The sequence below is a fragment of the Diadema antillarum genome, unplaced genomic scaffold (assembly GCF_040938485.1).
Source record: "Diadema antillarum isolate AM-2024a unplaced genomic scaffold, OU_Dant_1.0 seq00000609_RagTag, whole genome shotgun sequence".
Taxonomy (NCBI): Eukaryota; Metazoa; Echinodermata; class Echinoidea; order Diadematoida; family Diadematidae; genus Diadema; species Diadema antillarum.
Genome location: NW_027271534.1, coordinates 165277 through 179900, shown reverse-complemented (window position 1 = coordinate 179900; position 14624 = coordinate 165277). Strand labels below are relative to the sequence as shown.

At 39.5% G+C, this 14624-nt stretch overlaps 1 protein-coding gene across 1 annotated transcript in view; it reads left to right on the top strand.

Annotated features, from left to right (window-relative positions):
- Positions 1–14424, top strand: part of LOC139735924 (leucine-rich repeat flightless-interacting protein 2-like) — a 50934-nt gene extending 36510 nt beyond the window's left edge. The window contains exons 6-12 of the mRNA XM_071646678.1: positions 3485–3655; positions 4289–4381; positions 5606–5800; positions 6451–6568; positions 8219–8298; positions 9751–9855; positions 13074–14424. Coding sequence (XP_071502779.1) covers positions 3485–3655; positions 4289–4381; positions 5606–5800; positions 6451–6568; positions 8219–8298; positions 9751–9855; positions 13074–13172 — 861 coding nt within the window. The 3' untranslated portion in view covers positions 13173–14424. The remainder of the gene's footprint in view (positions 1–3484; positions 3656–4288; positions 4382–5605; positions 5801–6450; positions 6569–8218; positions 8299–9750; positions 9856–13073) is intronic.
- Positions 14425–14624: the final 200 nt, after the last annotated feature.

The window sequence follows — 14624 nt, the reverse complement described above, 5'->3', positions numbered from 1 at the left end:
AATGAGGTCAAAAGGTCAAAGGTCAAAAGGTCAAGTAGAATGTTAAAATTTCACTTTTTTCTCTGTATCTTGGAAATTGTTCAAAGTATCTTTATGGAACAAAGTATACATGCATGTACTGACTGGCAGTAGTTAGCTAGGGAATTTGGGGTTCATGGGGTCAAAGGTCAGGGGTCAAAGGTCAAGGGCAATACTTCAAAATTTTACTATTTTCCTTATATTTATGCAATGCCAGCAGGATTATTTTTTTTAAACTTAATGTATGCATGTATATTACCCACTAGAGATTCTCTGGGATTTTTTTTTTTGCCAAGAAGGTCAAAGGTCAAAAGGTCAAAGATCAAGTGAAAGTGCTGAACTTACTACTTTCTCCATATTGGAAGCGGCTCAAGTAATCTATTAAACTTAGTACATATTTATGTATGTTCTGCCTGACAGTGATTCTCTTATGAATCAAAGGCCAGATGAAAATGGTAACAATTTACTGTTCAATACAGAAATTGCACTTTTTCTCCATACCTTGAAAATTACTCAAGTGCGTAAACTTATGACACGGTCAAAGTCGAAGTTAAAGTACATGCTCTCCTATTCATCCAATTAAACATAGGTCAAGGAAGGTAAACATTCGATACATTTGTGACAAACATGTCATTTTAATATTTTGCCAATTTTTTGAAAATGTAATCACACATTGTCCACATGTACTATAGACCTATTAGGAGAATCATTCATTATGGCGGAGGCATACCAGTCGCCATAGCGACATTTCTAGTTAAATCTGGTCTGGGTCAGAGAAGTGTGTTTGAGAGAAAGAGCGTGAATATACTGTAAAACCAGAAATTTTTGTGAATTTTAGAGGAGCCAAGATTTGCAAAATTAAAATGCATCACAAGTGTTCTTGTCTACAGTATGCAATTTAATGCCGTGGCAATGTGCAAAAAATTTTATGCTGCAAATACTTCTGGTTTTACAGTAGTTCTTGTGGCATCCACATGTCTTTAAAGTACACCTGTGCCTTCAAAAAGAGAAATGCTCTCATCTTTTCATGGTACACAAAATGTCCAAGGATTCCGGCACTTCACTTGGTGGAATTTTATAGTCTATCCTCTTCAATAATCTTTAACAAAAGGGGAAATGAGATGCAAGCTGATGTGTTGAAAAGGTGCATTATTACGCGAACTTGTGAAGTACATTGTAGATTTAATCGTATGGACAGAGATACTGTGTGCTTTAAGGCCATTTTCATATGAGAAGTGTGATCACGGTACTTTATATAAAAGCATTGATTGGTTGGACAGATACTGGTAGTCCTACTTTTCCGGCAGAACCACCGAGGAAAGCATGACCGTCACATAGATAATTTGTGTTTGACGCCCCTCCAATGTTAATACTGCATGCCAGAACGCAAGGAGTAAACTGTTGTGACTCACCAGATCCACCACATCCGTAGAATTAATACCATGTGACACCCATCAATTTGTTTTTCGAGAAATCCATCTGTAGTCATTTATTACCACCCATATTAACAATCTGCAGAAATGTTTTATGTACATGTTTGTACAGCTTGTATGTCATTTGTACTCCGCATGAAATACCGGTAGTGGACGGAATGTAGAGAAGATTCCAAACCAGGAACCAGTCATTTTGATTTCATTTTTACATTTTGTTTGGAAATCCACTGCCTTGTCTTGGTATATAAAGATCTCGACAGTTCCATCAGCCAAAAGTAAACAGTAATATGTGTGTGTGTATGTGAGTGTATGTGTGTGTGAGTGCAGAATTACAAATTGTATGCTCATGAGAATGATTATATCTTTGTTTGTGCGTTCAAGTGCAGATTTTTCCAGTATGCTCTCTCTCTCTCTTGATGCACCAAATGCATTTTGAAACTCCCCCCCCCCCCAAAAAAAAAAGAAGAAAAAAAGAGAGTAAATCTAAAGGGGGAAAGAAGGACTGCATTCTAAAGTCTCTTGTAATACTGGACAGCCTTGCAAGGAAGTGTGGGGGAAGGATTATGGTCTGTTTTTGTTCTTGATTTTTTTCCCCTCTCCTTGGTTCTGCATCATCCCCCGCACATCTGCAGTTTATGAAAAAAAAAAAAAAAAACACATCTCATTATCTTGCAAAACTGCATCCTACAGATTCTCATATTGCAGTGATTGTTTCCATAGTAACTGCAAAGCATACAATGAATGATGCTGGTTGGGAGGCACAGTTACATTTCTTGCAAAAGATTAAAAAAAAATATAAAGCAAAGCCCCCCCCCCCCCCCCCCTCACGAGCAAATAAATACAAAAGAAACAAAGACAAAAAGACAGTCATAGGTAGAGTCATAATATACCATCTTTAATATTCATCCTGCCATTCTACTCTATGCTGTTGCCACGGTTACCATTGTACATAATTCACAGCTAGAAGACTTCCTATGTATGATGGACACAAATGCAAGAAATGTGATGATCTTTATATGCGAACTGACAAAGATACTGGAAAAGAAACAAATGCAGCTTTGCTTATGGGTGGTATGTTCTTCATATTAAAATTGAGTTGAATGCTGATGCGGTTTGAATGGAGAATGCATTTGTTTTTGACCAGAGATGACCTGTTTGAAAAGCATGAAGGAGTGTTCCAACATCATCTTGATTTAGATATTGTGTTTATGATGCACAAGCATGGTATTTTGTAGATTTAAAAGAATTTCTGTTGTTTGGGGGGAGGGGGGGTTGTCACTCCAGAAAAGTGCAAAGTGGGGCCATTTTTTGGTGTAAATAGGATTGATAAAGATAAATTTTCCTGCATATTTTTTCCCTTAGGAGAATTATGTTTTTGATGAGAAATTCAGAGCAAAATTTCAGCTTTGCCCACATATCCTTAGAGGGGGAGTAACATCTGTGCTCTCAGAATTTGATATGATGGAATATTAGATCCTATGCCCCTTGCAAAAAAAAAGTGAACAAAAGCAAACTAAATTTGAGCGTCATTGTTAAATGAAGTCGATAGAACCCCCCCCCCCCACACACACACACACAACAACAACAACAACAATACCAACATGTGGTATGTATTGTTGTCATTGTATCTATCTAAAGCATTATTCCCATATTAAAATGGTATCCAATGCTGGAATACACTGTAGGGAGGCAGACAGAAAGACCTATCAGTTTCTTGTGATGACTGATTGCCTACCAAAAAGCTGTCCATTTTTTTGGTCAGTCATCTTCTCCAAAAGACTTGTTTGCCTATCACCCCCCCCCCCCCCCAAATAAAAAGGAAAAATGCAACTAAACAATACAAAACTAAATTTTGAAAGCTAAGAGAGAGTCAGCATCTAGTGTAGAAACCATCAAAATTAGAGGGATTGTTTTGATATGTGTTTTTATTTTTCACCGTCTTTTTCCCATCATTGCTACCGCCCATCCTCTCCTTACCCCCTCTTCCTCCTCCTCCTCCTCCTCCTCATCTTACTCTGCTTGGCTCAAACCAGGATGCAGTGGCGGACTTGGAAGAGAAGTATAAGAAGGCAATGATGACCAACGCCCAGCTGGACAATGAGAAGTCCACCATGGTCTACGAGGTGGACTACCTGAAGGACGTGTTGGCGGACCAGGAGGAGCGCATGATGGAGCTGAGCAGGGAGGCCAGGGACAAGCACAGAGTGAGGACCAGCCTCGATTGCTTGTATGGGCCAGGACCATATTATGGGTCTAGGTTCTAGATTTTCAGTTACAGGGTTTGACCTAGAGAGTGAAAATCAAATCCCAGCATAAGAGGCTAGGGACAAGCACAAAGTGAGGACAAAGGGTCCTTGGTTGATTGATTAGACTAGGACCCTGTTGTGGGACCAGGTCCCATAGTCCTTGTGATAGGGTTTGACGTACAATAGAAAGGGAGAATCAAATCCCAGCTTGATGGAGCTGAGCAGGGGGGCTAAGGACCAGTACAGAATGAGGACCAGGGCTTGGACTGATTGTTTGAACGGGGTTCCTGTTGTGGCCCAAGGTCCTAGGTCCATTTAAAGGGTTTGATATAGAAAGGGAGAATCAAATGCCAGGGAGGTTTTTTTTTTAATGTACAGATTCACCAAGGTACAACATACATGATACTTTGCAATGAAGCAACAGTATTATAATAAATATTGACCTGTTGATCACAACATTATGTAGTGACTATATCATGATTCAAACACTTCAAGGGTGTGGTCGTTCATTGTGAAGTCAATCTTGTTTCCTCCCCCCCCCCCTTCTCCCCCATATCCCCCCCCCCCCCCCCCCCCCATCTCATCTCCCAGGACCTGGAGACAAAGAAGCGAGAGAACCTGCAGCTGAAGAGAGACTCAGAAAACCTTCGGGACATGGTGGAGCAGCGAGATCAACTCATATCGGTGAGTGACAGATGGCATGTGTCTAAAGAGGGCGCTGTTGACTGGAATTTGCTTGCCTCTCCTTTAGACCTATAGATGGTCGAGCGGTATTGTTTTGTTTTCATAACAACTACTTATTTTCGCGTGTTGTTAAATTTGCAATCCAGCTGTGATTCACGAAATTCACGAAAAATAAACCCTCGCAAAAGTAACAGCTTATATTAAAGAGATTGTATAGTTTTGGTTGAGGCCTAATTTCAGGTTTCTAACATTTTTTGGTGAGATAATGAGAAACCTCTTATGAAATATGAAAGAGCATGTAATTCCATGAGGAATTCAACATTTGTTTGATTAAAATTGGTTTTGAAATGGCCGAGATATCCAAAACAGAGCAATTCTAATAAAAGTGTGGGACCCACCTTTTATTACGATCGCTTTGTTTTACTTTGTTTTTGGATGTTTCAGTCATTCCAAACTCGATTTTCATCAAATAAACTTTGAATTCCTCTTAACATGGTATGCTCTGTACTATTTCTTAAGTGTTTTCTTGGTATCTCGCAAAAAGTTAAAAGCCCAATTCTCATCTCCACCAATACTGTACTACTGTAAACGTCAATATTTTCGCGCGATTAATTTTTCGCGCTGAGCGGCTCGAAAACATATTCGCGGGTTCTTAAATTCGCGCTCCGCAGCGGGTTAATACACAGTCTCTGTTTTTATCCAGCGATGCCAGCGTACGATAAGCGACTTAGCGAGCGGCGTGAGTGCGAGTACAAGCGCTCAACTACGGAGTACATGTGTATTTTACTCGATACATGTACTGTAGTACTAGTACTGTAGTCGCGAGGATGTAGCACACCAATCGGCCATGGGCTCGGTGCGTGCGGTGCGTGCGATGATACTGCTATATGCGTAAACATGTCTGTACTACGTAGCAGTATCATTGACGAAGCGCACACAATTCAGGCCGTTCAAAATGTGCATAGAAAATTGCGAAGATATATTAGCGCGTTTTTGAATTCGCGCTAACCGAACGTAGCGCGAAATCCGCGAAAATTAATGTACCGCAAAAATTTCCACGTTTACAGTATCCCTTTAAAGTAACTTTGTATGTTGTTCTCTCATAGAGCGAAGCCTTGGCATCAGTTACAGTCAGATGCAGGTTGAGATGCCCACATCTGCTGGTCATTAGATTGACTTTCCATGTTCTTCACAATACATGTTTTATTTTTGGTTTTTTCGCAGGACCATGGTCTGCTACTGGTGGGCAGTTCAGAGCAGGCCGACGGAGGGGAGGGGTCCAAGCCACCCCTGCCCAAGGTGGGCACCATTGTGGTGGTGTCGCCAGAGGCGGCTGAACTGCTGGAGGTGGTCGGTGATGGGCCACTGGACGTCAGGCTAAAACGCTTCGTGGAGGAGAGAAATGAGCTACTAGAGAAAGTGAGTGTAGATGAATGGATCAATATTGATGTCATGTCATTCGTGTGGTGTGGTACGGTGCGATATGATGCGATGTGGAATAATGTAAGTATAATGTAGGGACTTACATCTTGGTGCATGCATGCAGCTATCTCTCTCTCTCCTTGTCTTTGCATGTTTGTAAGGGTGAAATTTTCATATCACTGGTGATGAATGGACTGGATTACTTTACTAACAAATAGACCAATTCAGTTTTAAAACACTAACTTATGTCAGCCATAACGGTGCGGGGGGGGGGGGGGGGGGGGGGGCTTTCAACATGAGAAGAAATGATGATTTTATGGGTTATGTAATGAATCAGGTGTATTGCTATGTCAGTGCATTAATTAGCTAGTGCCAGACATACTGAATTCCCCCCCCCCCCCCACCAAATTATGGCTGAAATAGACATTAACATGAAAAACAGCACCCAAACAGAATCAGTCTACGGACCAATTTAGGGTGCGATTCAGGATGAAAATGTAGGCCCCACATCTTTCCATGTTTTAAAATAAATCTAGTTGTACTCCAACCACACCCTACCCCCCTCCCCCCAAGCTGTGTAGTACTGTCTATTCTCTAGGGCTCTTCAAAACTTTACTGATGACTCCCAATTATTCTCCCACCACCAGATCCGGAAGTTGAAGATAGAGGTTGAGGAGTCCAAAGAGAGGGCTGAGAACCTTGAGAGGAGGAGAGCCAACCCCATCACCATCAACGGGCCAGACCTTGATGAGTTTGAACTCCAAAGTAAGGAGAACACTCCCCTTAACTTATTCTTCCCTTTATCATGTCAACTTACATCCTTCATTCCTCTTTAATATGTAAACCTAAAGCAAGTGTGTTCGTATTCCAGAGTAGAGGAGATAATCTCACTGATTTAAGTACCTTGGTATTTTTCTAAAAATTTCAGTTTAAAATTTTTAAAAAGGTTAAAATTTAGAAGTCATTTCTCATCTTTTATTCCTCCTTAGATGCACATGAGCTTGAATCATGTTTGTTACTCCAGAGGTACACTACAGGAGAGAATCTTATTTTTATGTATTTATTTACTGTATCTCTTCATCGAGCTATTTCTCATTTGATTTCTCTTCATGCGCATGATTCTAAAGTTTGTGCGTGCACTTCCTATACCTTATACGCTGTTATTTTCGCATAGAGATATTTTCTTGAATGAGGAGGTCACAGACATTTTCACGAGGTGTTGTTTTAGCGAATTGACACTTTTTCCTTAGCGCATGGCGCCATTTTTACGTGCTGTTAAATTCGCGGTCCAAATGTGAAATTCACGAAAATTAAACCCTTGCAAAAATAACAGCTTTATACAGTAAATGCTTGGTTAGAGGATGTCTTTGTAGTAAAAATTGATAACAAAGGATATTTTACCTTTAACCTCAGCCATGAGTTGATTGTCCTAGCGTACAGAAAGTTGATTGACATAAAGGAGTTGGTTCAGTAGAAAATTTTTAAATCTCCAAAGTTGATAAGTTAAAGGGTGTGTACAGTTCTGGTCGAGGTGTAGATTTAGCTTTTAACATTTTGCGAGATATTCAGAAACCACTCTATGAGATGTAAGGGGGACTGCAGTTCTAAGGGGTATCCAACGTTTATTCGATGAAAATCGGTTTTGAAATGGCTGAGATATCCAAAAACAAAGTGAAACAAAGAGACCATAATAAAGTTGTGGCATGTCGCTTTTTATTATTAGCACTTGTTTGGATATCTCAGCCATTTGAAAACCAATTTTCATCAAATAAACGTTGAATCCTTCTTAAAATTACGTGCCCTTTCATATTTCATAAGAGGCTTTTCATTATCTCACTTAGGAATGTTCAAAACATGAATCCCTACCTCAACCAGTACCGTACAGTCCCTTTAAGCTTACATCTGCTCTGACTGTCAGTGAAGATGATGGCCTTGCAGACTAATCGTATCAAAGACATTTCAATTTATACACATGTCCTGTACTATGAGTGTGAGCCCGCAAATTTTCTTGGCGTGTGCCAACACATATGATATCAGGCTTCAAACCATCAGCCCATGTGTGTTCAAGATGTTGCCAGCAGTAAAAAGAGATGAAAGCAGTGCTTGATATTGCAGAGTTTATCAGGTGGCAAATTGGCCTCACACGTTTGTGAATGGAAGTGCATCATAATTGATAAAAGTCTGCCATGTGTTTCACGATCGTATCGATGTCATTTACGGTACGTCTTCTCCGACAGAGCCTCATGTTAGAAAGCTTGCATGTAGATGGTCGTACATACAAAACTTAATTGGTGTTGTAGTAATCTATGGCTTACATAATAGTTTGGTTCCACTATACAGTACTCTTGTATATACATTGTACATTATACTTGAATTTGTGTGGATTATTTTTCTTTTCCTTTTTGTCTCTTGCAGGGGAAGCATCAAAGCAGCTAGGAGAGTACAAATTCAAATTGCAGAAAGCAGAACAGGACATAACTAATCTAGGAGGACAGGTTGGTATAAATTGCACGTTCAGTCCTGGCACACGTTCCAGGCAGCAGGCCTCTTTGCGCTAATATTTTTGTTGCCATGGCGACCACTGCTTGGCAAGTGAAACTGATAGAAATGACAGGAAGCTGGCAAATGTGTTGGATGACAAACTCCTTTTTCTTTTCCCCCAACCCCTCTTCCCTGCCCCCCGTAAGAATCAGAACAAACCAACAGAAATAATGCTCTCATAAACATCTAAAAGCCCACCTCCCTCACTGCCCCCACCTCGTGCCTGAAAATCATCAGAAAAACCCCCCAAGATAATGAATGCTAAAACAAAATCACATCAAAAAACAACAAGAACCCCTCCATGCCTTTAAGGGTACTATTGCGTTTCGGCTTGTGGCCAGAAGACAAGGTGTAATTGATTTTGTTGAATGTTTTATCAGTGTTTTGATGTCATAGAATTCGTGAGTTTCAGGCAATGAGACATGCTGTGTTGGACTGATTCTACGTTTTTATACTGCATGCATGTTAGTTAGTAATTCACTTATCTCTCTTTGTAGTGGAGAAATGAGTCATTGATGAGATGTGTTGAAATTTAATGATTCTTTTTTTTACTCCAATACAAAGTTATCGTCTGCTTTGCTGGAACCAGATACATAAATCATGCTTTGTGTATGAGGAATGACAGTGCCTTAACTCGTTCCGTTCGGAAACCTGGTATACCAGGTTCCCGTAGCATTAAATGATATACGGGAAAATGTAGACAGGAGTGCCTGCATTCATGGCCTAAATTCATGTTAATTTGTTTTATACTGCTCACAAAAATGGCGGTAAAAGAAAGATTAGAGTATCTTCTATCAATATCTGTTTTCTTTCCGTACGTTTGCTTGTTTTGCTGTAAAACTCGTATAAAGATGTATATAGCAGTCAAGGATGAGCCCAGTAGATATTTGACTCCGCCGACTCCATTTACATTTTTGTAGTGCGTCTTTTGTGTGCAACAAGAGAGTTTGCGCGCACATCAGCGCACGCTCTATTTATACCTTTTGACCGATCAATAATTCTATTGTTCGATGGCACATGTACGTTTGTAGTTGACTGTGGAAAGGGGGTACATGTACCGCTTGACTGCTTTCGCACAGGTGGATTACCAACCTGTCCCTTCTCTGTCACCCTGCAAAAAGAATCTCATTTTGGGGCGTTGAAGGCGTTCGGAGAATTGCAGGAGAAATGGGTTGAAAGGAAGTAACTTACAATGGTACATGGCATCTGTGATAATGAATAATGGAGTAACTCTACCCACCTACTTTTGCCATGTGCGAATATTTCTGAATCATCCTTTAGTCTTTCAATGCAGCGTCAAAATTGCTTCTTGAATAAAGTGCAGAGCTAATGTTGAGGTCATCAATGTCATGAAAAGCTTCTCGAGTAATTGGTACTGTTGTTCCTTGCCTCTTCCCTTTCTTCAGGTCGTACGTCTCGAAGGCCAGGTGAGGAGATACAAGACGTCGGCCGAGGTGGCGGAGCAGAACGAAGAGGAGCTAAAACAGGAGAAGAGGAAAATGACAAGAGAGGTACACACACACACACACACACAGACACACACACACACACACACACACACACACACACACACACACACACACACACACACACACACACACACACACACACAGACACACACAAACACACACACACAGACAGACACACAAACACACACACACACACACACACACACACACACAGATACACACACAGAATTATCATTATCTCATTCATGATGGACCATGGATATCTTTTAACTAGTAAAGAGTGAAGTTGCAAGACCCCTCGCCCCCCACCCCCATAATATGAAGTGGTTTCATCCATGATCTTTTTGTGACATTGACCATCTAGGCAAAACCATTTGGTCATCTAGGGTAGAAAGGCATGAATCTTAGCAGTGAAATATACCTGGGCCCCTATTTCATAAAAAGTTGATATGATAGCAACTCTGGCTGAAATGGCAATTGTCATGGTAACGACAAGAATCCAGCTACAAGAATCCTGATTGGCTGTTGCTTTGGGAAGTTGTCATTCCAGCAAGAGTTGCTATCCTAACATCTTTTATGAAATGGGGCCCCAGAGCTTGATACTGTATGTCATATTTATGTGCCTCCAGGTGTCATTGTTCTACCCAAAATGCACTCTTTGAATGTTTTGAGCAGTCTGTGTCAAATAATGTCTCAGTCTCTCACATGTGGGGGATGTCACCCTGAAAGATTTGATTTAAAAGATTTGATGATGTTTGTCCGATCAGTGTTGAAAGAGGTGTTTAATGTTGTGTTTTATGACTTAACAAGATGCCATCAATGGAATACGGTTGTCACTTTTGTTACATGTAGGTGTCTGGAATGAAGCGAATGATGGTTTATTCTATGAATACTAGCAGACAAAACTTGTCAAGAGCCCAAATCCATAGCCATCGCAGATAGGTATTAAATATAGCTTTTGCAAAGGATTTGAAGAGGGCAAATCGAGCTCTGGATAGACTGATCTGGTTGTCAAAAAAGATAAAGTATTATTGAGCTGGAAGGTAGAGAAATCTTGTGTAAATTTTCTTTTCTGGCAAATCTTGTGCTTATAAAGTTGATGAGCATGTAGAGATATTGTACATGAAAGAGCTGTCTTGCATATTTTTTATCTTGCTCTTCATGCTCTTTTGAAATCATGAATCATGCTAGTAAGGCTTAGACATCCTTATAAATGTTTTTATGTAACCAGTGCAACATTTGTGGCTTAGTCCCATGCATTCAAAATCATGTTGGCTATTGTTCTGGATACTGCTTCAAAAGGCTCCCCCTCAGCATTGTAGATAGTGCATGGAGTGGTACATTCAACATTTTCCTACATCAGTGGTTCTCATCAGTGATCTTGTGCTTCCAATGCTTCCATCACTGATACAAATGTAGATCGCAATTGGTGATGATGAAAATACTCTAAACAGCACTTTCTTCATTAAAGTACAGTTCCACTCCATGTATGATTCAACAATTTTAAATACACTTAAACAAAGAAAAAAAGGAAAGTGTAGAAGTATTGTTACCATCAGATGGGTACGACAATACGGAAGTATTTATTTCTCTTTGTTTTTGTGAGACGGCAACACGTCAGTCACATGAACGCAAATTTGAGGTGATGATGTCATGGCAACATATCATGATCTACCCTCCCACTGAGTAATGTCAGAAGAAATACTCGAGGAATGATTGTCAAACATGCATCTCCCTCCTCATCCATTACTTTAAAACTTTATGGGGAAGGAAAAAAAAGATACTTCAACCCCCTGGTCTCCTGAAGGCAGGATTCAGTGGTTTGTTTGTAGCAGCAGAGTCATCATGTAAGAACCTGAAAATGGTATTTATGGAGTAGATGTATCAAGCTGAAAGATTTGGAGTTTACTTGGTCACATGGGGTGCAAAAAAAAAAAAGAAGAAGAAGAAAAGTAGACAAGTTAATAGGAAAATACAAAAAATAGTAAGGAAAAAGATAATGATGCTTTATACATGAAGATTGTGAGTTTGCTGGTAGTGTAAAGTTCCCACCATTACATGTAGCTGACATTCTTTACATTTTCATTCTCTTTCATTCCCCTCCCCCCTTCTCCATGCTTGAATCACTGAAAACAAGGAGAAGGAGGATTCCGACACTTGCACAATTTTCTAGATTCTTTCACTCTCCTTCCCCATAGGTAACATTTGTCAAATATTAGTCCTCATTTTCTGATATTTATGGGGAAAATAAAAGGTGGCAATGATATGAATCATTTATATCATATATATATAAGTCAGACCTGCATGCCATGTTGTTTTGATGATTTGCTTTGGTGATGGGACTTCAAATAATTGCATTGTAGCATTAAATCTCAATTTGTTCGGAAGGATGGATTTATTTCTATCTAAGCCATTTTTTGTGAAATATGGTGGCAAACTGCATGGGTCATACGGGTGGTGAGGGTTTTGCTTTTGTGTACGTTTGTTTTTGCCCTTTTAAGGAGAGTTTGTATTCTTTTATTTGTAATTAGTTGTTTTCTGTGATAATGGTAAATCTCATTGTTCTTAAATGGCCTAGTAAAGTGAACATCCATTCATAAGTGGATTAAGATCCACATATCACTTTTATTGGCCACTTGCTTTGTTAGAACAACTTGGACATTTTTTTCTAATTTGTGTGATGTCATACTGGGATTTCTAGGTCGTTATTCCTGCATGAATTTTGTGGTGGGAAGTTTTGATTATACTTTCGCATCAAAAGCCACATAAATCCCAATATTACTTTAATAGTGTAGTATTCTTATGCAGATAATGATATAGGTGAAGGTTGTCTATCTTTTTCCCGTAGAAATATATTGTTCTTTTACCTTTTGTCATAGTAGCCCCTCCTAAAAGGAATAAAGAAAATTATCATAAATGTCCAGCTTCAAATCAATCAAAGTTTGACTTTGATGACTCTTCTGATGTAGTATGCTCTGATACAAATGTATGGCGTAAAACAATCGTTTTGTCTGGTATTTCAAATTTCATTCATAATTTGTGTGAATCTATCTGAAAATTTCAGCAGTAATGAAAACATAACCTCCTCCCTCGGCGGAGGTAATAAGTAGAAAAAAAAAGAAGAAGAAGAAGAAGAAGAAAGCGTTGTTCCATTCAATGCATAGGTTTGTTGTAAGGCTTGATAATTTGTAATGCTTTTAAATTCATTTGCATTTTTTCCGTTCTCCCACTATCCCCCTTTTACATTCTGCCTTTCCCAGATGCGTATACTGAAGGAGAGAGTGGACGAACTGGAGACATCGAATGGTCACTTACAGAAACGACTGGACAAGATATTGCGACGGAAACCGGAGCACTGATGCTTGAGGGCATTGTCTATAACCATGTGTGTTTTAAAAGAAAAATCTTTAGAAAATAAAAACAACAAAAATAAACAATTATAGGATGTAATGTGTAAATCTGTGATTAATTTCCTCACACAGGCCCATGCTGTTTCCACCGCATCTTTTTAGCATCATGTTACGGTGTCAGAGAGACCTTCTGTTTTCGTTTTTCTGGTCTTTTATTTGAACATGTAGGTTCATTTCTGTGTTCTTGTGCGTGCATGTGTGCGTGTGTGTGTGTGTGTGTGTGTGTGTGTGTGTGTGTGTGTGTGTGTGTGTGTGTATGTGTGTGTGTACATTTGTGTGTGGGTTTACATGTAGGCTGTGCATTCTTGGTGTTACTATCTCTAAAGCCATTTCCGAATAGCATGCCTGCCAAATGTTCCCATTTATTTAATAGGAATGTTTCTATTTCTGAGAGGGAAAAAAAAGAAATTTCATTTTAGCCAAGTGTTCCTCTGTTTGTGAACACCTGCTACTAATGATGTTTGAGCGATGGATGAAAATCCCTTTTTTTCTTTGGCATTATTTTCACCCAGTTATTCCCATTTCCTGTATTTTAGGGTTGGCAGGTATGCGTTAGGGATTCTTTGCTGGTGCATACATCCCTTGCACAGCATGACCTTTTATCGGTGGATGCGAGCAGTTTCCATGGAAACTGAGCAAAGCACACATCATCCTTCTCTCATCCGGTCCTCAAGTCATAATTATACACCTGTAACATTACTGTCTGTACTATGTAACCAAGATACACAATTACTATTTTATAGATCTATTATAACTACAATGTACACAGCGAATTGTAATGGTCTTATTTGACACACTATCCATGTAAAGCACACGTCATTTTCCAAAGAACATTATCTGATAATTTATGTAGTCAAAGACATTGTATTGTTGGTCTGTTCATAGAGACATTATAGATATGAACATCAAAAGCCAGAATTTACATAGATGGTATAAGTTTAGTCAATGAAATGAATGATCATATCATGATCATGTGGTGTACGCCAACAGACATGCAATAATGAAAGCGTACTGACACACACGTGTCAAATGGGCAACTGCAGCGTGCTGGAATAGTCCATGAACTAAATTTAAGCCATGGATTTTATTCAAACTACCTTTATGAATTAGGGCAAAAGCTTAGGTGAGAGTCACAAACATATTTAATGCATGGTTAGATTTTAATCCTCTGTCCCCAAGTCCACTAACTATGTAAATGCATGAAGGAGATAGTGTGAAATTGACAGAGCATGATCTTTTCATAATCCAATGCAGGTACGTTCTGCCATGTAATTCAGCTCACAAAGGTACTCGGTACATGCCTCGATTTTGGAGAATATACTCACGGGAGGACATCATAGGGGGGTGGAAAAAAAGAAGTAAAATTTGTGGCATGAAAATTGCAGTCCTCAACCAAAGTTG